This window comes from Lacerta agilis, chromosome 9 (assembly GCF_009819535.1).
Source record: "Lacerta agilis isolate rLacAgi1 chromosome 9, rLacAgi1.pri, whole genome shotgun sequence".
NCBI lineage: Eukaryota > Metazoa > Chordata > Lepidosauria > Squamata > Lacertidae > Lacerta > Lacerta agilis.
Genome location: NC_046320.1, coordinates 35,493,619 through 35,518,623, shown reverse-complemented (window position 1 = coordinate 35,518,623; position 25,005 = coordinate 35,493,619). Strand labels below are relative to the sequence as shown.

The 25,005-nt window shown below is 40.4% G+C and overlaps 1 protein-coding gene across 1 annotated transcript in view; it reads left to right on the top strand.

Moving 5' to 3' along the window:
* The window catches only part of MND1 (meiotic nuclear divisions 1), a 36,006-nt gene extending 11,784 nt beyond the window's left edge, over positions 1 to 24,222 (top strand). The window contains exons 5-8 of the mRNA XM_033160627.1: positions 12,021 to 12,095; positions 12,913 to 13,027; positions 22,445 to 22,489; positions 23,996 to 24,222. Coding sequence (XP_033016518.1) covers positions 12,021 to 12,095; positions 12,913 to 13,027; positions 22,445 to 22,489; positions 23,996 to 24,102 — 342 coding nt within the window. The 3' untranslated portion in view covers positions 24,103 to 24,222. The remainder of the gene's footprint in view (positions 1 to 12,020; positions 12,096 to 12,912; positions 13,028 to 22,444; positions 22,490 to 23,995) is intronic.
* The last annotated feature ends 783 nt before the right edge of the window (positions 24,223 to 25,005 follow it).

Sequence of the window (25,005 nt, the reverse complement as noted above, 5' to 3'; positions counted from 1 at the left end):
TATGACCTCAGCATTCATAGCCTTAACTATGATTAACTTAGATGCATACATAGTTAAGGGCAGCAGGGCGTGGGGTGGAGGAATATTCCAATGTATAGTCAGTCTTCTTTCAAAAAACAGAGTTTGTGCCTTAGGGAAGGGTGAAGGAAATACCGGTACACAATCCCATGGTCTGTTCTTGATTTCTTTACTACTGTGAAGGAACAACAGTGTGTTCCATCTATGCTGGCCCTTCTATAGAATTAGTTGATTCTTCAATAAAATAATTATTAAATTGAAATGAGGAAATGGGAAATGATCTCAGACTCGTATTTTCCCCTGTCGTGGATAGTGTGCCATTCAATCAAGCTGAAGTAAAGCACTGATAGCTTAAGCCAAATTACTTTGGTAATTACAAAGCACCACTACAACAGAAATCTAGTGAAAAATATACAGGGATGTATTGGTTCCTTTAAGGAAATGAAATTCTAAGATTCATATGGAATGAATGCAGTTACTTTTTCAGTGAATGAATGCCCTGTAGAATGGGGCATTTTAAGTGCTTGCTCAAACTACTTCCTAACAACTTAGAAATCTCTTGTAACTTCAGAAATTAAAACAATTCTGAATTTTCTTTGCTATATGTTAACAGCTGTTCATTGTACTGTCTGTGGCAAAATGAGGAAAGGGATACTGGTCACAGGGAGATAAGGATCTGTTTAGTGCTCTGAACATGGAGGAAAATATGCTTTATTGGGTCTTTCTTCTTGTTCTCTGTGAGTGGAGGAAGAGACCGCCATACTGTAGCCTACAATTATTGCACTCTCCTGTCTTCTTTTACAGGATTATTGGATACAAAAAGCTTTGTGGTTGTTTAAATGTTAAGCTTTAGTTGACTAATTGTTTAAAAAGTGGCATAATTAAATTGGTACTCATTAACGGCTCCTCTTCATCCTGGAGAGAAGTGACTAGTAGGGTGCCACAGGGTTCTGTCTTGGGCCCAGTCTTATTCAACATCTTTATCAATGACTTGGATGATGGGCTTGAGGGCATCCTGATCAAGTTTGCAGATGACACCAAATTGGGAGGGGTGGCTAATACCCCAGAGGACAGGATCACACTTCAAAATGACCTTAACAGATTAGAGAACTGGGCCAAAGCAAACAAGATGAATTTTGACAGGGAGAAATGTAAAGTACTGCACTTGGGCAAAAATAAAAATAAAAAAATGAAAGGCACAAATACAGGATGGGTGACACCTGGCTTGAGAGCAGTACATGTGAAAAGGATCTAGGAGTCTTGGGAGACCATAAACTTGACATGAGTCAACAGTGTGATGCAGCAGCTAAAAAAAGCCAATGCAATTCTGGGCTGCATCAATAGGAGTATAGCATCTAGATCAGGGGTCAGCAACCTTCGGCTCTCCAGATGTTTCGGACTACAATTCCCATCATCCCTGACCACTGGTCCTGTTAGCTAGGGATCATGGGAGTTGTAGGCCAAAACATCTGGAGAGCCGAAGGTTGCCTATGCCTGATCTAGATCAAGGGAAGTAATAGTACCACTGTATTCCGCTCTGGTCAGACCTCACCTGGAATACTGTGTCCAGTTCTGGGCACCACAGTTCAAGAAGGATACTGACAAGCTGGAACGTGTCCAGAGGAGGGCAACCAAAGTGGTACAGGGCCTGGAAACGATGCCTTATGAGGAACGGCTTAGGGAGCTGGGTATGTTTAGCCTGGAGAAGAGAAGGTTAAGGGATGATATGATAGCCATGTTCAAATATATAAAAGGATGTCATATAGAGGAGGGAGAAAGGTTGTTTTCTGATGCTCCAGAGAAGCGGACACGGGGCAATGGATTCAAACTACAAGAAAGAAGATTCCACCTAAGAACTGACAGTAAGAGCTTCCTGACAGTAAGAGCTTCCTGACAGTAAGTGGAATTTGCTGCCAAGGAGTGTGGTGGAGTCTCCTTCTTGGCAGGTCTTTAAGCGGAGGCTTGACAGCCATCTGTCAGGAATGCTTTGATGGTGTTTCCTGCTTGGCAGGGGGTTGGACTGGATGGCCCTTGTGGTCTCTTCCAACTCTATGATTCTATGAAATTCAACTGATTGAATTTGATGAAGGTTTTGCCATGTTTGCTGTAGGGTGTTTTTGCTGCAAATCTTTTAGCTTTACCGGTACATCCCATAAAACCTATCCTGATCATGACTGCACCAAGAAAGAGATGTTGGGATCATGGTGGCTGCCCAATGAAAATGTCAATGTAGTGTGTAGCCACTGTAACAAAAAAGAAAATTCCACAAATGTTGAAATATATGCAGGACAGGCAAAAGACAGCACTTCTTGAGACAGTGCAAAGTTAATGTATGGAATCCAGTCCCGTCAGATGTACCGATGACCACCAACTTGGATGGCTTTGAAAATGTATTGGACAAGTTCAGAGAAAATAAGGCAAGCCATGATAGCTGTGTACTGCATCCAGTTTTGGAAGCAGTATGACTGAATACCAGGAACTGGGGAAGACAAATGAGGAGGGTACTTTGGTGTTGGTGTCCTGTTTGTGGCTTCCTGTAGACAGTTGACTGGCCACTGTGAGAACAGGATACTGGACTAGATGGTGCCATTGGTTTAATGCAGCAAGGCTCTTCTTTTGTTCCCTTACGGTCTTGCATGCTTTCAGATTATGTGGGGATAGGGCAGGCATAGGTAAACTTGGCCCTCCAGATGTTTTGGGACTACAACTCCCAGCATTCCTGACCACTGGTCCTGTTAGCTGATGATGGGATTTGTAGTCCCAAAACATCTGGAGGGCTGAGTTTGCCTATGCCTAGGATAGGGTACTGTCAGGGGACTGCCCTCGGCAGGGCGGGAGGTCTTGTCGATGTACCGAGAGCCCAGACATCTCCTCAGTAGTGAGACCTCCTCAAGTGGAAAGAGCGGCACCTCCTCCAGTGGGGAGGGGCGGGCTGGAAACAGCCAGGCGAGACAAGGGCTTGGAGATGCTGCTGAGAGCCCCAACACGCCTCACGTGTTTGGCTCTGAGGGGAGCACGCCACTTCCGTTGACCCAGTTGCGCAGAGGGGTCAAAAGGAGACAGGGGAGGCGGTGCTTTGGGGTGCCGAAATTCTTATGTTGGGGTCACAGCCGGAAACTGGCACTCCCGGATTCTGCAAGTGACTAGGACGGTCATGTTTTCACGTTCTCTGCACTGTAAATAGTCTGCACCAATAAACTGTTAAAAGACAGTTGAGACTCATGCCTGATTACTCGTGAGCAAACCTAACGCAGACTTGACAGCTACCAGCCATGGGGTGTCATGGCTAATCATTCTTTAATGTTGGAGACTATAAATGAGACAGGTGCTTTTTAAATACGTGCAAAATACATTTATGCATTACTTTGTATATGCTTCAAGTTATTTAATTTAATTTAACTTAACAGAACAGGACTAGGTACTCAGCTATTAGTTTCAGCAGGTTGTTGATCAGCCTGATCAGCTATAGCTTCAAGAGTAAATGTTCCGACCAATGTGTCATTGTTGTTTTAATATTGCTGTTTCTCTTGATTAAAGGTTTCCTTAAGCTCCTGCAAAACCTGTATTAGATTCATGCATATAGGATTTGTTCAATGTGAATAGTGGATATGTGTTAGAACAATTGGCCACCGCCACCTACCTCTGTTACCCTGCAGAGTTCAAGAAGACAGGACTGTTACAACATTTCTTAACTATGTTTTTATCTAGTTGCATAAGGTTTAAGGTATACCTATTAGTTACAAGTGTGGGGGAGGATATTGTCATGATATTTATATACGGGCTCTAACAAAGCCTTGTACAAAAAGAATTTTACAACTGGTGTTGCCTGCAGGCTCACAATGTAATTCTTCAGAAAAGTAACTTAATTGTGTGCCTCATTTGAGTATGGCTTACAGGATCGTAAAATATTCTAATGAGATGCCAGTGATTGTGCTGTTTTCTATTTGATGCTTATTAAATTTACGGCACAGGTGTCCCCAAAGATTCCGTTGTTGCAGCTTTTATTATTTACCACTTCTTTTCATAAACAACATGCTGTACAGAACACAGAAAGCAATCTAGTCTCTACTCATAGGGCACTGCTTAAAGGACAGGAAAAGGAACTCTTCTTAGGAGTGGGGACAGCTGTATATGAGTCACAAAGGCAGGAGTGAGAGTTTAAAGCAATGCATGTTGACATAGCAAGCAACCTAGTACTGTATGCTGGTTGTGTCTTTATTGAAGTGTGCTGTCATAGTAAATTGATATCAGAATAAATGTCAGTTGATAACCAGTTTCTATAACTAGGCGTGCTTAAATTACCCTCCTTCTCCCAGGTCAATTTGGAATGGGCTCTGGTAGAACTATTTTTTTAAAAATCAGGAAATAGAAACCTGGGCTGGAAAAGGGGTTGGACTAGATGACTCGGAGGTCTCTTTCAACTCTACCATTCTGTGATGGCACCTGGAGAAGGACCTCAGTAAAAATATAATAATAATAATAATAATAATAATAATAATACTTTATTTATTTATTTATACATAAATTATACATACTCCACCCATCTGACTGGGTTTCCCCAGCCACTCTGGGCGGCTCCTAACAGAATATTAAAAATAAGATAAAACATCAAACGTTGCTAAACAAAAGATTAGGTGGAGACAGGTGATCTTTCAGGTACCTTAGTCACATGGGCAGCTGCTTTATACGGAATCAGACCTATTAGTCTCTCTAGATCAGGCATGTCCAACTCCCAAGAGACTGCGATCTGCTCCTGCTATTAAAAAAAAAAACTTGCAGTGGTCTACATTGGATTGACCAAAATTGTTGAACTTTTTTTGGGGCAGGAAGATCCAAAGTAGTAGAGCTTTTTTGGGGGGGACCCAACGTTGTTGACCTTTTTTTGGCCGATTGATCTAGATCACGGGATCGACCAGGGATGCCCCGCAATCAACTGATAGATTGCGATCGACCAGTTGGACATGCCTGCTCTAGATCAATATTGCTTGTATTGATGATGCAGTTTCCTCCAGAAGACATTCCCAGCCCTACTCGAAGTTGCTGGTGAATAAACCAGGAACCTGTGCATGGAAAGCTGATGTTTTATCACTGACCTATGGCCCTTCCCCAAAGCATTAAAGGTCAAAGCTAGTGTGTTAAATTGGGCCTGGAAGTGGAGTGGAAGCAGTGAAATTGACAAATACTCTTACTTTGCAGTCCCATTAGCAAAATCAAAGCTCTATTTTGAAATAATTGAAGTTTGTCAACAGCCTTCAAAGGTAGTCCCACCTGCAATGCATTGCAGTAGTCCAAACAGGAGCTTGGAAGAGCCTTGCAGCATAGTCTCTATGCTATCCTAGAACACTGGTACAAAATCCCAAGCACCAGAATTCCTGACAACACTAGTAAACACCCAGGAGGTACATTTTGCAGAGGTTCAGGCACATGAGATGCTGCTGCTGTGCACGAGGCCTTGGAATGTAGGAAAATATGGAAATGCTATTTAGTGGGCTAAATTGCCAGGAGAGCTGCAGACTTGGAAAACCAAACTGGGCTGTTTCAAACTGGCTCCAAGGAGTTTTGGGGTGTGGGGCTGAAATGTTTAAACTCCCAAAGTGTCTGGTCAGAGATTCCCTTGGCCTCGTTTTGCCCTGATGTGCAAGCTTTCAACAAACGGGGTCGTTTTCGTAAGGAAGTTTTCAAACATGTGATCTTGCAGTTTGCAATCAGAAGTGGCAGTCCAAAAAGGACTGTACAATATGCAAACAAAATTTCCCCCCACATTTGAATTGGGCCTTAATGTTCTGCTTGGCATACCAACAAATTTCTGTGTTGCCTTTGGTTTAGAAGATACGTATGCTAAAATGTGTTTTTATCCACATGCAACCAGATTCATGCTTTATACATAGACTGGGAAGATTTACTCCCCTCAAAAGAAAGTTCTGTCGGTATTCAAAGAGACCCATTCAGCAACTGCTGTTATAAAACCCTACAGTTTTTTTAGCCTTTGAGGAATTGCTGAACCACACCCAGCACATTTTGGACCAGCAGTGGTGTCTGACTCATCTGCACCCAACCAGGAAAACAAGACTCTTTCTGCTCCTTGGAATTTTTAACAGTATGACTAAACCTGGGTGCATTCTGACTTAGTGAAATGGCCCCCTATATTCCTGGAGAATCACAATTTTTGGATCATTATGTCCTATATCAAGGCATCTGTGATGTGGAAGGTAATAGCAAAAACACCTGATTTGTATGTTACTGGTAATTAGTGAGCCTTACTCCAGAAATATAGCACCCTATCCACCCATATTAATTAATTTACATGGAACTTTTATTACAAAGGTGTTTTTCAAACCTTGATCTCGCCTCTCTTCTCAAGTGTATTCAGAAACATTACAATCACTTTCATTTACAGTGTTACCTTGGGTTACAGACGCTTCAGGTTACAGATGCTTCAGGTTACAGATGCTTCAGGTTACAGACTTCGCTAACCCAGAAATAGTACCTCAGGTTGAGAACTTTGCTTCAGGATGAGAACAGAAATTGTGCGGCGGCAGTGGGAGGCCCCATTAGCTAAAGTGGTACCTCAGGTTAAGAACAGTTTCAGGTTAAGAACGGACCTCCAGAACGAATTAAATTCTTAACCTGAGGTATCACTATATACAGGAAACTGAGACTGAAAGTGACTAAGCTCAAATCATCCTTCCTGAGCCTGTGGCAGGTGAGATACTTCAACACAATTCCACTACTTTTGAATGATGACAAACTGTAATCAGTGTAGATAGATAGCCAACAGCCAAATTAAAGTAGAGTAAAAAAAAAAGTTTTTGTTGTTGTTATTGTTGTTGTTGTTGTTTTTACTAAAAAACCCTACAGACCTGATCATGCCCTGTTTGGGTCTTAGAATTATACTTTTGGGTTTAATTCTAAGACCATTTTGTGGTTCACCTCAGTCGTTGATTTCGCACTGTTTCTGTGCTTTTAACACTTGCATCTAGTGTAAGGCATACATTTTGCATGTCATGTTTATCGAGTCATAGCTTCTCCATGCTGGGAACAGGTTTAATTGTGGGATTTTTGCCTGCATTGTAGTTCTCAAAGCACAGGAGCTTTGCCAGAAAAAAAAAGTTTGTAAGTGGAAAAGGAGGGCTGCCCCTGGGCATTTGGAGTTAACAGCAGACTGTGCCGAGGCTAGCCAGCACATGAACAGCCTTGGGTGAGCTGATTAGCTGTAGGTTTGGGGTGCAGGGTAGCAAGTATGTTTTCAGTAGAAGCAGATATACCAGTGGGAAAATGAACCATAAAGGGGAGAGAGAGAGAGAGAGAGAGAGAGAGAGAGAGAGAGAGAGAGAGATCAGGAACACTGCAGCCAAAGAGTGAAAGAAACAGAGAAGACGATGCACAGGAGGAAATAGGAACTGAAGCTCAAGCTAGATGACAGCAGGGCAGCTAACATTTGCGTTTGTGGTGCTTGCTTAATTCACATACAAGATGGAGGAATCTGTGACTTGTTTCTTTTTCTTTTTACTCCCAAGGGGGCTTTGAACTGGGTCAGAATGTCTAGAATGTTGAAAGTAGCAAGCCCAAGAGTGTAGGAAACCTTTCTGTTTAGTTAGTCTGTAATAGTTGTACTGTGAATAAGAAATTTGAGTTAGGGTTGCAGAATTCCATAATGTTTGCAGCTGTCAGTATGAGCTAGAAGACATTGCTTACCGGTAATTCATTCACAGTCTGTGCATTCCAGGTTGCTTGGTAGGTTGGGTACCTACTGTATAGAGACTGAGAATCCTAGACAAGGGCGACTCCCCCTAACAAAATTCTAGCATAATATCTATTGCTTAGGTTCTACATGTGTTCACTTTGCTGCTAACATTAAGACCTCTTGTGACTTAGACCTATGCTCCAATGCATAGTTTCAAGAACTAGCCTGCCATCCTCAAGGTGATGGTGATGATTTTATGAATCACATTTCTTACATAGATTTCAAGGTGATTTACAATAAAAACAACTGAAATAGGTTTTAAAACAACACCCCCCCAATCCAGCTGAAAAAAGGTTGTTGAAACAAAAATGTATTCAGTTGTAAGTCCATAGCAGCTTGAGTTGGATTTACTTCTGAGGAAATGGACTGGTGACTATGGAACTCTAGCGAACAGAAAATAGTTCATCAAAATGCCAGGTAAAGCATGTGTTCATGTGCATATATAAAGTGAGGGGGGGAGAGAGAGAAAAGCAGGTGCGAGGATTATGGATATGCAAAATCACACATGGTTGCAGTTTTGGGGTAGATGCAGTTAAAGCTCTCCTTTCTATTCTCCGCTGCCTCTTTTAAAACTGAATTGGTGTATGTAGAATTCCACAGCCAACCATCTGTCCCTCAGGCCAAGCCAAAGAGCTCACTTATGAGGCACTAAGGCTGTGCTCTGCCTTTTCAATATACAAAAATGTTCCCGTTCCAATTTTGTCTTACTATAAAAAGAAATACTTTGCCTGAATTAATTAGTTTCTGTTTGCTAACTGTAAGGTTTCCTAACTGGCAAAGCAAAGCAAAGCAAAACACACACACACACACACACACACACACACACACACACACTTTTTGCAATTGCACATATATTTCCATGAACAGAATTAATTGAATAAGAAAATAAGAGATACACTGCACTGAAAAAATGATCTGCTGTAGAATATCACTATATAGTTACTGCATATATCACTATATAGTCTTACTGCAGTTATGTCAGAACCGCTCATCAATTCCAGTGTATTAATCTGGATGTTATTGTCTGCTTGCTACAAGTAGAGGGCAGCTGGTGTCTAAGAGTTGCTTGCAGAACTATGGGTGGTATCCAGTGTACTTGCTCCATTGCCACAAGGATTTCTGTTTGTGCAACTTCCTTTATTTTCCTCTCTCCATGTGCAACCTCCCATAATCTGCTCCAGAGGCTTGAAAACCCCCAAAACAGAACAGATTGGGGGGACAGGATAATGAAATGAATGCACTGAATTCTTCCCAATAGGTCCAGACAGTTCCTTGTAAACCAGATTACATTTACCAACTAGCATTTAAATACTGAAGCCAGGTTCTTTTTTGGAATACTGTACATAGTAGGGCATTATCATTATTAGGGCAACTGAAATGTCACAAATAGTGTGCAAGCTTTTTAGTTCTCCAGAATGCATTAACTGGCTAGATAGAACATAAACAGAAGCAAATGGGGTGAGGGATTTTGCCTGATGCTGAAGTCATGGAGTCTGCTGGACAGGGAAAGTATCAGCGGACATGAAAATGAAACTCTTTTAGATGATACTCGGGTTGCACCAAGACTTGTTACATGCGTCCTTCCCTGCTCCTGCTGGAATTCCAGGACGCAAGCCAGAGTCTGGCTTGTTGTGACATTGGAACCTGGGCTTTTGGTTTGTTTCCCCCAAACAAACCACAAACATTAAGCCAAGAACAAACCTTGGCAACGTTCATGGTTTATTTGGAGAGAAACAAACTAGGAGTACCGGTACATTTGGACATAATGATAAACCAGATTCTGGCTTGTTTACCTGTGTGTTCACTTTAAACCAGTTTGCTTTATCTGTGGTTTAGATTTAATGTGCAAACCAGGCTACTAACATTTCCCTATTCCTGAGGATGTGGCCAGATTCATGGCATAACAGTCAGTTTTTTAACTTTATTTCTATGATGTGTGCATGTCTTTCTAGATAGCAGGTGTGCAAACCATTATAAATGGTTAAGAACATAGGATTTTTATGGTGGTCAGAACCAGTGCTTTTCTTCTAGAAAAAAAGGTGCCAGTACTCACCATGAAGTTGTTACAATAAATGCCACACTTTTAACCAGAGCTTTTCTGGGGGGGGGGTGCCGGTACTGCATGCCCTTGAGTATCCCCTGGAGAAAAAAACACTGGTCAAAACTCAGCTGTGATTACTTTAGCATTGCAGTTTTCATGTGTTTTAATATGTCCTTATGCCATATTTACATTGCTTTCCTGGCTATAAAATATTAAGTGTGTTACAGCTTTAAAAGGTCATTATAGCAGGGAATACTTTTCAGTGGCTGCACTTAAAGGACATTGGTTTGAATTCTAGCCAGTGCATATTTTATGATTAGGGCTTGCATTTGCGTGAGCAACACCATGAACGTAAACATGGCTATCTGGGAGAAAGGGTAATTGATTTCATCACAACTTCCCCCCCCTCCCCCAATACGTGTTCTTAGCACTGCAGTGAGATTTGTAGAAACTTTTCTACTACAGTGGTACCTTGGTTGTCGAATGGCTTGGCTCCCAAACAAATCAGCTCCCGAACGCTGCAAACCAGGAAGTAAGTGTTCTGGCTTGCGAACGTTTTTTGGAAGCCAAACTTCCAACGTGGCTTCCGTGACTTCCGCTTGAGTGCAGGAAACTCCTGCGGCCAATTGGAAGCCGTGCCTTGGTTTTCGAACAGTTCCAGGAGTCAAATGAATTAAGTTTGACAACCAATGTACCACTGTACTACTAAACAGAGTTGTAAAACAAGTTTAAGGGAAAATTTCATGTTAGTCTGCTTTAAAGTTTGGAATCTGGAAAGCGGGGATCTGAGTCTCTGCATTTTACTGGGGGGAAAACAGGAGATGAGGTCTGCAAATCTTTGCAGTGGAAGGACACCTTTTTAAAAGGCTTCACCATAAAAGGCGATGTGGATAGAGTGGGAGCTGTAAGTACTTGTCAGTGAGTCAACAAAAGAGAACCTTAGCAATGTCATTTGAATAATGTGTTGTGAACTGTTCTTAGTCTTGTGCTGGAAGAATGAATCTGAAAAAGTGCTATGTAAGCAGGATTTCTGGAGACCTTAGAAACACAATAGCCTCTGCATTATATGCACCATATTTTGTTGATAATTGAATTGTTGGGCAACTTAGGAGCATGTAAGGTTACTGCTTAGTCAATGGTGCTTTTTTGACAGTAGCTGCTAATAAACTATGGACGTGCATTGGAATCCCCTCTAGTCTTTTTTTAATGTTGAAAAGAGCTGTGTAAGTGTATTCACACGAACTCTACTTGTAATACTGTAAATATAGTCGTTGTTTATTTCATTACACCCCGTCTGTCTTTGTTGCATTGTATCTGGAAGGCCTGCACAGCTTGACACCCACCAGTTGTTTATGGTGACCTTTCAGTGGTTTCATAAACCACCTTGATGCAGTTTTGAAGATACCATAGCAAGAAGTTTAAAAGCTCACTGGCCCCAGTACATGGCTGGTGGGTTGGTGGGTTGTATTCAGCTTGGTGATTCAGTTGTTGTGCCCCTTTGGTATGTAGGTATCTTTGTTGTTTCACCCAGAACAAATGAGTTGCTTCAGTGTAGCAGATCCGTCATATCCATAAATGGTTATATGTGCAAATTTCACATTGGGGGAGAGGCACCCCCCCCATATTGGAGTTTTCATGAGAAGAAATTGTGATGGTAAATCTCTACGTGATCCACCACTTGATCTGAGGCAGATGAGGATATCCCACCACCACTGCAAGAGACTTGATGTAGCATGCTTGGAAACTTAAAGATGCACTTGCAGTATGAAGTGCTACAGTCCAGAATTAGATTTACTTCCTCATCTGGTGTTTGTGAGAACTAGGCCAAAATACGGAAATTGATCTGAAGTGCTCCTCAAGCTCTAGGATGGGTGTTTGGAATTTGGGATTATCTAGTCTTGTTTCTTGACCCTAGGTGTGTGTATCTAATTAACCCATTTAATATCCCTGTCTTTTCCCTTACGAGGGTGTAAAAAGAAGTTGGCCATGTTCCCTGTACCCTATTTTGCTATTTAAAATGCTTCAAGACTAAAGAGAGTTTATGAAATAGGCACGTCTTGTTCAGAATCCTGATTTATCACTGAAGGCTAAGTCTGTAGCAGACTTACTCTGTTATTTCTTAAGCTGAAAAATTGTAACGGTACAGTTAAATATAAAGATGAAAATGTTTTTACTAAAAATAAATTGTTTTGAGTTCTTTTTCTTCTCTTCCTTCAGTTCTCAGAATATAGCCAAAAGAAAAAAAGCTTACAAGAAACCATTGAGAAATCAAAAATTGGGCGCCAAGACACTGTAAGTTTTACTGAATTTGAAATATCCACAATAAATCATAATCTGAAACTTTGGGATATTAAAGGTGGAAGTCATTCTTTATATTGGGATGCATTTGTGGCAGCAGGTGGCGTAGGCAAAACCCCTCTTGAAAAGCAGCTCTGCAATAGCTCTGATATTTGTGTACTGTATTATATTGGGGGCAGAAGCATAGGAATAAAGAAAAAAAGGTATTATATTGATCTTGTTCTTTTTAAAAAATGCTTTTCTTACTGAGGCTTACTGCACTTGCAAATAAATGTTAAACATTCAGGGTGGGACATGCCTGCTTCTGCACCAGAACATTTTTGCAACTATGAAGTTCTTAGATGCTATTTCAATATTGCTGGCAAATGAAGCAGTATAATACAGTACGATCATGTCTTGCGTTGGGGTTAGGGTTGGCACATATATGCAAAATCATGTATACCTGAACCACTGCCTTGGAACCACCCCTGTGTGACCACCTGGAAGGCTCTTTCTGTGCTGGGAAAACCCAGCTCAAAAGGAGCTTTTAAGCTTTCCACCTTTGAAATTTCAGGGATTTCAGCCATGCGAGGTTGAAATCACACAAGTTAATCACACATAAAATACGACCCTACTGTACTGAAAACTGCTCGAACTTTTTACAGGCAATGCCACTTAGCCCAAATATACATCAGTATAAAGTCTGATTCATTGAATCAGTGTCATAGCTCTACATCTGGTGCTTGCATCTTTAGAGAGATATAAGGGTAGAGCGCAACACTTACCTTGTAATTGACACCTTTTAAGAATACTGGTTAATTTTTGAACACAGGCAGAACGTGCTGCACTCATAAAGGAACTTACTGCCCTTCGTCAGAAGAGAGACCAACTAAAGGCAGAAATAGATAAATACAAAGAATGTGATCCGGATATTGTTGAAGAAATCCGTAAGTTGTGTCTAGAGTTATTTTAGCACGCTCTCTAGTTACTGAAATTTTGGAACATATCAGGTGTGTTGACTGAAACCCCAGTCATTAGCAAAACTTTTTAATAACTCAGCTAGCTTGTCAATGGCAGGGAAACTAATGTCTAGATAAGGGGTGGGTAACCTTTCTTAGCCCAAGTTCTGCATTGCGGGTTGGCCACCCCTCCAGTGGTGACTGCGACTGCCAGCACGTGCTCACTTGCACATGTGCACACATGCTCACCAGGCAGGCAGATGCACATGCACACTCAGAGGGGCAGGGGGGTTGTTTAGGAAATAAGTGTGATATTGGTGGCTGCCTATCAGCACTAAGACCTTCTAACAATGGCACCACACCAGGGTGAGAAGTGGTGATTTCCAAAGGGCAAGAAGAGGTGCCTTATTTAAAGAGGTTGGCAGGCCATTAAAAATGGCTCACCACGAGTAATCTAGATAAGTAACTTACACGTAGCTGGGTGAGAAATATTGTAGACATAGTATGAGTGGACTGTGACATGGGAAGGGAAGGGAAAGCGCTGTAGAAATGAAAATAAGATTATGTCCTGCTGGATCAAACCAAAAGTTCATTTGGTTCAGCATCTTGTTTCCCACATTGACCAGCCAGATTCTTCTAAGAAGCTCACAATCAGGGTATGAAGACAATGTCCCTCTCCTACTGTTGCTCCTCAGCAGCTGATATTAAGTGGCACACAGCATGTTGTTCTAAGAACTGTTGGCAGATTCCATACATTTTGTTTAATCCCCTTAAAAGCTATCTAAGCTAGTGGTCATCGCCATGTCCAGTGGCAGTGAGTGCCATGAACTGCTTATGGGCTGTGTGAAGAAGTACTTTGCTTTTTTTTTGTTCTCCTGAGACTGTTGCTGATCAATTTTATTGGATGTCCACAAATGTTAGTATCATGAATGAGAGTGACAAAGTTCTCTCTTGCCACTTACTCAATTCCTTGAATAATTTTATAACCTTATATAATATATTTCTGCTGGGTTGTCACTTAAAAAAAAATATGTTCCTTAGGGTTGGGAGGAACCCCTTGAACAGATGTAGGGGTTATGGTTGGGGGCAAATGCCAAAGAGAAAACAGAAAAGTTCTGCTGTGTAGCCAAAGTATCTGCTGGTAGACCTACTTAATTGATCTTTTCCTGTTTAGTAGAAAGGGTAGACCCTTTCCTGTTTAGTCAATCACCACCAGTTCGGAGTGTGTACATATATTTTGAACTTTTTGCTTGAATATGTGTGTGAACTACTATGGTACAGTTAGCAGAAGAGTAGATTTGGATTAAAAAACAAGATATTTCATCTCTTAAACTTGTTGGGTAGTCCTAGGCAAGTCACTTTCTTTCAGCCTAACCTGTCTTACAGGCTAGTGGTATAGATAAAAATGTTGCTTTCAGTTCTTTGGTAGAAGGAGAGGAGACAAATAATAGTTACTGAATAGGAAAGCACAAGATTCAGTGTTTGTTCATCTATCTCAGAAAAGAATTTGCTCTTTGGCACATTCCCTAGTTGCCATATTTTGTTAGAGGTTTGTGTTTTGTTTTGTTGTTTTTTGCACAACTGTTGTATTTCTTTACTTCTGCCTTTGCTTGTTTAGATTAGTGGCCCACACATTTCCCCCCATGGACCACATGAAAATTGCTGAGGGTCTTATCGAACCATGTAACAATTTTTCTTCCGGCTGTAGCAATCGTAATTCCACAGAATTTAAATGAAATACAACATAAGAACTAAAAGAAGCAATAGAAATACAATTAGAGTTCAGTATGAATATTCAGGGCAATGTATGTGCTGTATCCCATCTTCAACATTCACAGGCATGCTGTGGACCACCTGAATGAAGCTTGTGGCCCAAAGTTTGGGAAACCCTGGTCTGGAGGTTTAACTTTCCTTATAGCAGGAAGGTGGTAATGGTTATACACAGATGCTTCTGTATTTGGATAAACAACTTGTTGCAGGGTGGGGAGGCTTTAAAGTTCTCCCTTATCAGAAAAAAGGCAGCTGGTGTTCCTGAACACCTGCAAGACCTTGAAAATACAGATCAGGTTGGCTGTCAGGTGATAGAATCTGCATCTTCAAAGTAGTCCAGTTGCTCAGAGCAGGAAAGCCTCATCATTTGAAGAGGGATACATATCTGCATTCTCTTTCTGCCCCCACCCTGGAGATTACTTGTGTACACTTTCACACTCTTAGCTTTTTTTCTTTTTTCTTTTTTTAAAAAAGCTGTTTTTAAAAATACATTATTATTTTTTACTTTTGCAAACCTCTCGATTCTCATGAGGGTGCTGGTGCCTCCCTGTTGCATGTTGGTGGTGCTGTTTTGGCTGCATAAGTATCGAGGTTCGAAAATGAACAACAGAAATGGAGGGAATGCTGATACACACATCCTTCCTGCCAGCATGGTATGATACAGACAAAATACCCATGGTGTGATCTTCTGGGCAGACACAAAGTCCATGAGCTGACCATTTAAAATGTACCTCCTGTATTGATCCAGCATGTGAGTAAATTGAGCTGCCCTTTTGTGTGAGGGCTGCTTCCGCTTCTGCAGTGCGATAAAGCTTTTTGTGCAATGCAAATTTTGGAGGATCTCTGTTGCGACTGTGTCTTAGTTAAATCCTTGAACAAATGTCATTGTGCACATTAATCATGCATTGCCTTTGACCCAACATCTGTAGAGGCCTTCTGTAAAGCTAAGGAAGTGCATAAAACAATGTTGCATCTGCCTTTACACTTAAGAACAGTGCATATTAAAGACTACTGTGCTAGCTGTGCCTTTGTGGGGCTGCATTGTTAAAGCATTAGATCTTTGTGAACTGTTTTTTAAAAAAAAATATTAAAGAAATCTGTCAAGTCCCATCAATGCAGGCTTCCCATGTCCCTTATGGAAAGGTCAGACTGTCAAATCTCATCAGTACAGAAGTACTGTCTCTCCCGAAAGTGTCTGATAGGGTTTGTCAGGACTATGTAACAAAAGACTTCTGTCAACTCCACACAAATACATTGTCTACAACCATACGCTAGGCTTAGTTGTACTGCCCACACACTATTGACCTATTTGAGGTTTCTCTCTCTCTCTTGAAATAAAAGAGCTTTTTGCTCATAACTCAGCTCCACAGTCAGCACTAGAAGATGGGCTGAAAATCTGCTGTTTGTAGCCTCTCCCCCACCATAGCAGTTCCCAGTCGTCTTCACGTAACCGCCTCTCAGATTTTTCTGTTGTGTGGACAGCAGAACAACTGGACAGAGAGCATAAGTTGGCTTTGCCTCTTGGTCATCCCAAAAATGGAAGAGGGCAGGAAGAAAGGTCTTTCCTGGTCTTGTCGGGAATGATGGGGGTTGGAGTCCAACAACATCTGGAGGGCCACAGGTTCCTCATCCCTTATCTAGCCATTGCATGTTTTATGACCGCACTTGGTATTGTCAAAGAATTTAGCATCCTGAAAACAGTGGGTTTTATTTTTAAAGGTTCCTATTTCCTGTGTAAAGATAAAGTTATGTGCATGTATAAGTGACGTGTTAGCAGTCAGAGTAGGTCTTTTCAGTTTGTTGTTTTCATGCCATTGTAGAATGATGCAAAACATATTTGCATATATTGGCATGGTATGCATATTTCTTTTTTCCTGTACCAGAATTTGACCCGGATGCAGAATTTAGTCATTTCTTTTCTTCTTAATTTTAACATAGCTTTGGTATTTAAGAAACTCAGTGCTGTACCCAGCTACCAAAAGGATAGAGTTAACATCACATTTGAGTAATATAAGATGTATGTAGCATAATATATAACAGAAATAAACTGCAGCCACTTAAGACCCCAGATTAGAAAATGCTGTACTGTTGTAACTATCCGAATGTGTGCAAACAAGCCCCACTGCAGATTGGCATAGAAAGTTGATTCCTTCTTAAGCAGAATATGTCTCAAGCATGTGTGGAGTCATGAAAGAGCTCTCTCCAAAAGCAGAGATGTAGGAGTACAGCTATTAGCACGTTTTGTATTGTCACATCTTATTTGGGAGTGGTAGCCAGTGCTAGCTCTACTCCAAGTTGGACCTGTTTTAAGTTGATGTATATGACTAACTTAGGTTCAATATACAGGTAGGTAGCTGTGTTGGTCTGCCATAGTCAAAACAAAATAAAAAATAAATTGGTATCTAAAGAAGTGTGCATGCACACGAAAGCTCATACCAAGAACAGACTTAGTTGGTCTCTAAGGTGCTACTGGAAGGATTTTTTTTAAAAAAATATTTTTTATTTTGTTTAGGTTCAATAATTTCAGTGGACCTGAAGAACACTGTCAAGGAAACACATTTTACATCTTTATTTTTTATTTAACAAAATTTATTAATGTAACTAGAACATCAAAGTAGTTTACAAAAAAAGCCGCACACTGAAATTGTCAATAAAAGACAAATGTATTCTTAAACAATCAGAATATAATTGAATACCAGCTCTTAAGCTAAAACAATTAAAACACATGCTAACTTCTACTTGTTTGAATAGGTTTGTCTGCACAATTTTTTTTAAGTATACACCAAAATGTGTGCAGCCAAGGTGCCTGTCTAATGTCAATAGGCAAAGTTTTCCAAAGTGTAGGTGCTGCCAAGCTAAAAAAGAAAATCTTCCAAGTGTGGAACAAGTATTATGTGGCACTTGTAACAATGCCAGTTGCTTAGATTGAAGCAGTCAAGTGGGCATATATTAAGTGAATGTATAAGTAACTGAAAGTGAAAAATGTTCTGCTCTAGAATTGCTGTAGTAATTTTTCTGTTTCAGAAGTTAGTGGTGGCCTGTAGAGTAGGTTATGTTTCTCATGATTTGAGGAACATTCTTTGCTTTTTACTGTAATCATCTCACTATTTAAGTTAAAAGCATGATTCAGTAGGAGAACTGTACAGCTGCAATTTTAGAACTTCTACCCTGATTTCAAATGCTGCTGGAATACAGTCATTCCAGCCTTTTCAAGTGTCGCTGAAGTAATTGCTCAGGAATATCAGAGTAAAAATGTGAGTTACTATGTGCTATTTTAACAGTAACTAATTTGAAAGTCTCCTAGGAGATTGGACCATTGCTGGCTAAAAGAAATCCATAAATCCTGCTTGCTGGTAGATATTTGAAACCTGATAGCTTACACTGGCCCGAGCCACTTCTTGTTTTGTAAATTTAGATACTCTTTCTATCTGAACATACTTGATGCTTTTTTCAGGGTCAAGAACTGGAGTTCCTGTTTTCTAAAAGGTTTCATTTTACATCTTTTCAAGTTGCCTTAAAAGATGAAAGGCCAGTAATGTTTGCAGATACTTCTTGCTGAAAATTCAAATGATGCTTGCTTTTAGTAGGACTATGCAAAAACCCAGGCTGCCAAATCCTCAATGCGAGGTAATAAGGTTACTGAGGATTAAGAGTTCTATCATTGTTTATAACCGTTGATTATTGAACTTTTCCCAGTAGTTTCTTCTGATTTTTTACATCAACTCTACAAATAGTTTGAGACATTATCTTACTCCAAGGTATCCAATTCTTAGATATTGCGAAATGCTAACTGCTTTGCTCACAGCAATTATCCCAGTCCAATCCCAGAATTTATATCCCTTAAGTTTGCAAAAGGCCATTTACAAGCAGCTTCCCATTAAGCTCCACCAAATGATGTGAACCTGGAAACTCTCTGTACAGAAGTACTCTCAGTTTCTAATGCAGGGATAACAAACCTGTGGCTCTTTAAATGTTATTGGATTCCAGCTCCCATCAGCTCCAGCCAGCATGGTTAAAGATGGTGGGAAGTGTTATCGAACAGCCTTTGGAGGACTATAGGTTCCCCATTCCTGCTCTATTGAGTTCGGTGTCTGCTACTCCATCCTGTCCACATTTGCAGGCAGTCATTCCATCCTGTCCACATTTGCAGGCAGTCATTCCAATCTTTTCCTTGAGTCAAGACTTTTCTCTGAAGTTGCAGGTGTGCCTTGGAGTAGTACAGAGAATGTTTTGCTGAGAGTGTTTGTTCCAGACTAGGTGCAGAAAATAGTAGCACTATTTTATTCATTCATTCATTCATACCCTGCCCATCTGGCTGGGTTTCCCCAGTCACCCTGGGCGGCTCCCAACAGAATATTAAAAACACGATAAAAGATCAAACATTAAAAACTTCCCTAAACAGGGCTGCTTTCAAATGTCTTCTAGAAGTCAGATAGTTGTTTATTTCCTTGACATCTGATGGGAGGGTGTTCCACAAGGCGGGTGCCACTACCGAGAAGGCTATTTGCCTGGTTTGTAGCTTATGGCAGGGTTGGGAAACTTGTGGCCCTCAAGATGTTGTTGGACCACAACTGCCCTTTAGTTAGTGCAAGCATGTCCCAAGTCTGTTTCAGTGGCCTAATCTGGCTTGCCAGTCGATTTAATCTGGCCCCCGTGGCAGTATATGTCCTGGGGTTAAATCCTAAAAAAAGCTTAGCAACTTTGAGGTAAAATTGTAAAAAAAAGCTGAACAACTTCAACACTAAAAAAGCTCATGCATGTTCACTTCATCAAATCTGGCCCTCTTTGAAAAAAGTTTGGGCACCCCTGATACAGGTAGATAGCCATGTTGGTCTGCCATAGTCAAAACAAATAAAAAAATTCCTTCCAGTAGCACCTTAGAGACCAACGGAGTTTGTTCTTGGTATGAGCTTTCGTGTGCATGCACACTTCTTCAGATACACAGTGTATCTGAAAAATGTATCTGAAGAAGTATGCATGCACTGCACACGAAACCTCATACCAAGAACAAACTTAGTTGGTCTCTAAGGTGCTACTGGAATGATTTTTTTATTTTTTATTTTGTTTGGGCACCCCTGAGTTAGTGGGTGATAGGAGTTCTAGTCTAGCAACATTTGGAGGACCAAAGTTTAGCCACATCTGGCTTACAGACAAGACCAGGATGGATCTTAAGGCCAATAAAAAGCTGCTGTTGGGAATGAAATACGTTCTTCCAGGCATAGGGAGAAAAGTGATGCATATAAGACAATGGTGTGTATGGAGGGGAGAGAATTATGGGAGCTTGTGTAAAATATAGGGAGTGAAGACTACAAAGAGATGTCACTGTTTTGGCAGCAGCATGTGAAAAGGTTTGATACTTTCCATGTCTCCACACTTGTAAGATAGCAACTAGGTAAACATAGTTAAAACTCCAGTGGCTCTTAGAACCTTATTTAGACTAGAGAGTCACAAAATCATTTAATTTTTTTTCTATTAAAGCACAGTTTGGGGTGCACCAAAAACCTCAGTGTGAAATACTTGGGGTAAAGTATTGTCTTTGTAGATGCCACATATCCCTAAAGACAGTTGCAGTGCATAATTATACTCTTTGTCGGATTCAGTTGTGGACCCACACTGTACCTACCACCACCTTGTCTAATATTCAAATTGAAAATAAAGGTTTACTGGGAGACTTTTTAATGTTTTGCAGCATCATTAAAAAGTAAGCTTATTTTATGCCCCCTCTGAAAACTTAAAACAAATGTTGGTAAAAAGAAAGAAAGAAAGTTGATTTAAAAGAAAATGTTTGGGAACAAAACCAATGTTTTGAAACAAGTTTGATGAGTGCAACCTTATGTTGCTTTCAACCTGCTGAAACAGTACAGTGGTACCTCAGGTTACAGACGCTTCAGGTTACAGACTCTGCTAACCCAGAAATAGTGCCTCGGGTTAAGAACTTTGCTTCAGGATGAGAACAGAAATCGTGCGGCGGCGGCGGGAGGCCCCATTAGCTAAAGTGGTACCTCAGGTTAAGAACAAACCTCCAGAACGAATTAAGTTCTTAACCTGAGGTACCACTGTATTTCCTTATGCTCTTTATATTGGGCTTATTTCATTTATTTATTTATTTTTAAAACATTAAAAAGAAAAAAATGTAGAAAGATAATCTAAACTTCCTATTTCTATGTCACAGAAAACACAAAAGGGCAGAGGCCCATTTCCATTGTGTGTTTTTTTAAGAAAAAAAATTATAATACCCTTGTGAACCGGGTTGAGAACAGTACTTAGACTCAGATAATGTACATTAGCCTTCCTCGTGTGTTTGACAGCAGCTCATTTTGCAAGTTGGGTAAGTCTTGCCTACAGTACAAACATCATCACAATGAAACATTTTATGTTGCTTTAATTTCTCAGCGTCCCTAGAGACAAGCTGTAGGCTATCCATTGACCACTGCCAATAAATAATATAGGCAAGCACTGGCAAGACAGAGGGGTGTGTGTGGGTGTGAGAAACATGACAGCTCTTTCAGGCTTTCAGTATGGGAATCTGAGTCTGCGTCTGTATACACTCCAGAGGGGAAAAGCTGAAAGACCTGAAAGAGAGTTGTTTGCTTTGTATACAGTTCCCCACCACCATCCCGCTTCACAGTGTTTGTGGACTAATCTTAAGACTATTTTAAAAGGATTATATGGGTACATGTTTAAACTACTGTCTTATACATTCCTTGGAGTGCTTGCCATACTTCCACAAGTTGTCTGTTTGCACAAGTAGGCTAGTGTGTCAGCATGGAACTTGCATACCTCAGTCTAGGAAGCATGTTCTTCCGTTATGAAAGTTGCAGTGCTTGATGTTGATAGCAACTGGTTCCCATATAATGCTGGTCACTTGAATAAATTGCCCTCATGAGTAAGGAAGGTGATTGAAAAGAACATGTGAAGTGGCCCGTGAGCAAGGTCACTCCAATCACTTAAAAAGAAAGAAAGAGAAATTTCGCCAGGAGGTGAAAGAATCTCTAATTTGTCCATGTTTTCTTTTTGTGTGAATGTGTGGTGAGAGAGAGAGAGAGAGAGAGAGAGAGAGAGTGAAAAACCACGTGGATTATTTCCTTTTTTAAACTGTATAGTTTTCTTTGGCTGTATCAAGAGAGATGATGCACACATTTCTAATGGTGCACCACAAAAGTCAGGTGCCATGATTCTGGAATAGGATGTGTTGAGGGCCACAAATAGGTGGCCCTAAAAGCAAGTTGAGCAAGCAGGTGGGGATGTGGTCAACAGAACTGCAAGAGGATGTGAACAGTTAGATCCCAATCTTATTGAGCCCAATTTTCCCCAACCTGTGTGCAGAGCCGTTTCTGGTGCATGATAGCAGACTGCAGTTCCAAAGTTGCTATGTGGTATTTTTTTAGCATACTTGTAGAAACCACATATTTAGCATGCTGATTCAGTTTGATATAATTATGTTAATCTTATTTGAAGGTTTGGTGAAATAATAAGTTCAAAAGTAAAACATTTTCAAGCTGTTGCGAAATAAGAATTGTGCTGTGTGTTCACAAAACCACTTTAAAATGCCATTTTAACCCCTTTAAGGCTGTTGCATTACATGACTAGGTATTGCTTGTGTTGATTTCCTGTTGTTTCTTGTTTTTTTTTCAGGTCAAGCAAATAAAGTAGCTAAGGAAGCAGCCAACAGATGGACTGGTGTGTCTGCATTTGCATTCCTTAGCAACATCCCTCTCCCTTCCTTGAGGAAAAATAAACTCAAGAGAAGAAGCAATCATTCATAAAACTTACAATTTGTTAGCTCTTACCAGAGTTGCTATACAATTCATAAAATATTATTTTACTGGTGGTGTTTGCCATTGCTCAGGAAAATACTGCACATGAATGCTACTTCTCTTGAATGCATTATTATAAATTTATTTCATGTGTTCTTAACAGCTGGAGACATTGCCACATATCATTATCATTTTTGTTCAGTTTCAACTCACTGTATATGTTAAGCAATCCCAGTCTGCAAATAACGTGCACAGTAGGAGAATTTGTTATTTGCATTTCATTTCTGCACAGCCTGGGGCGGGGGGGGGGGGCTTTCTTTCCCTGCAAACTAGCAAAGTGCTTGACTTTCAGCCAGTAAAAGACTGGTGCAGGTGAGCCTGGAGGACACAACTGTGCCTTTTAAATTTGATTCCATAGCATATCTTAGATTACAGCAAGCTCTTCCTATTCATTATATCACCAGATATCCACGTTTATGGGGATCAGCAGTACCATATAAATGGAATTTTGCACTTCACAACTGCTTCACATAACAGCTTGTTATCAAGTCTACAGTAATTGATGTTTGTCTAGGATTCAGCTGTATCACTTCCTCAGCCTGATAAAAGTCCAGTAGAAAATAAAACATGCACATTCCACTCACTAAATTGATCTATTGAACATGCATCACAGAAGGTTCAAAATATAACTAAATACGATGGATTGCCTTCTCCCACATAAACTTCTCTTTTATGATTATCTTCCAAAGCCCTTCTCCAGATGCCGCCACCACCAGAAGTTAGGCAGGTGGCTCTTGGAGAATGGCCATTCCACTTTTTGGAATGTCCTTGCCAGGAAAGCTTAGCAGGCATCAACTCTTTGTTTATTTTCATAGACCTTTTTAAACCACCTTCAAAGCAACAATGCTGAAGGGCAGGCTAAAAATAACAAATCTCCTTTTTTGTTTGTTTTTTGTTGAGCTGCTCTGTTACTCCTCTTTAAGTGTTTGCAAGCAGTGTTGTTTTAAAAACTGGATATGTGTTGACTACTAATGTGCCCTGATCCCCTTCCTTGTGATTTTCCAGTTCTGTTGCAAGATCTGATACCAGTTACCACTTGACAACAACTGTTGTGGAGTGTTTCCTCCCATCAGATGTCCTCTTGGAGGTTTGAGACTGGTGAAGAATCTCTATGGGTTACATACAGACAAGTTCATGGTAACCAGTGTTAGGTGTTGCAGCAGAAAGGCAGACAAATCACTTTGAGGAAGACCTTGGCATGGAATAGTAATGTGTAGATTGGCCCTGCTGTTTCACACTGGCAGTATAAAACAGAAATCCCTGATGATTGAAATTATGGAATGGGACTCTCCATTCTAAAAACTTTATTTCTTGAAAACAAAAACCATTTTATTTAATGTTTTTTTCCCCACTCCTATTTTGTCCACAGATAATATCTTTGCAACAAAATCTTGGGCCAAACGGAAGTTTGCGTTTGAAGAGAGCAAAATTGACAAAACATTTGGTATTCCTGAAGACTTTGACTACATCGATTAGAAACGTTTAGTAAGAATGGCAAGTAATTTAATATTGTTCAAGAGATTTTGTTTTCATTCCAAAGTTTCTTTTTCTTTTACCATTATTTGTATTTTGGTTAATAAAATCTGAAAATACATTGAAAATATATTTTTTGCTTTCACTCTGTGACCCAGTAGACTTGGAAGGGACCCGAAGGGTCAACTAGTCCAACCTCCTGCAATGCAAAATGAGAGCTAATTATAATGAAGTCTATTATTAAGGTGGATGCTATCATGTCTGTTTTGCTGGCTGTATTATGCCAGAAAGTGTTGCGGCCTAGGCCAAAAACGTGGGTGAGAGAGAAACTGGAAACCATGTTTTATGCTGGAAATAAATAAGGCAGTGAAATAAATTACATGTACATCTGTAATTAAAAGTTTAGGGGGAAGATATGAATAAACAGCTATATTCATTTCATGCAGTACACTAGATATGCACAAAGAATAGGCAATGCAGTTAATCTCTTGATGGTTTAGTCAGTTTTCCTAAGCTATGATCTAGGATCACTGAGCAATTTTGAAAAACCAGGTAGACCCAAATAAAAGGCATAATGGGGCTGTACATGATCCTAAATATATTGTTAAAATTTGGGGCGGGGGGAAACCAGACACCCCCCCCCCCATAATCTCAGTGAAGGGTTAGAATTTGAGCAAACTCATAAATTCATGAATTCAGCTGTGTTGTTGAAGAAACAAAAGGCTTAAAAAAAGCCTTTGATAATGGTAAGTCATCAGGAAAACATCAGATTCTGCCCATTTTGCAAAGGGCTTGAGAAACAGCTTGCCAGGGTGACTGGCTGGAGGACAGTGCTGGAAGCAGAAGGGGAGTTGTCATTTTCTCCCAAGTGCTGCTGGGAAGAAGGAGGAGGAAGTGGGGAGAACT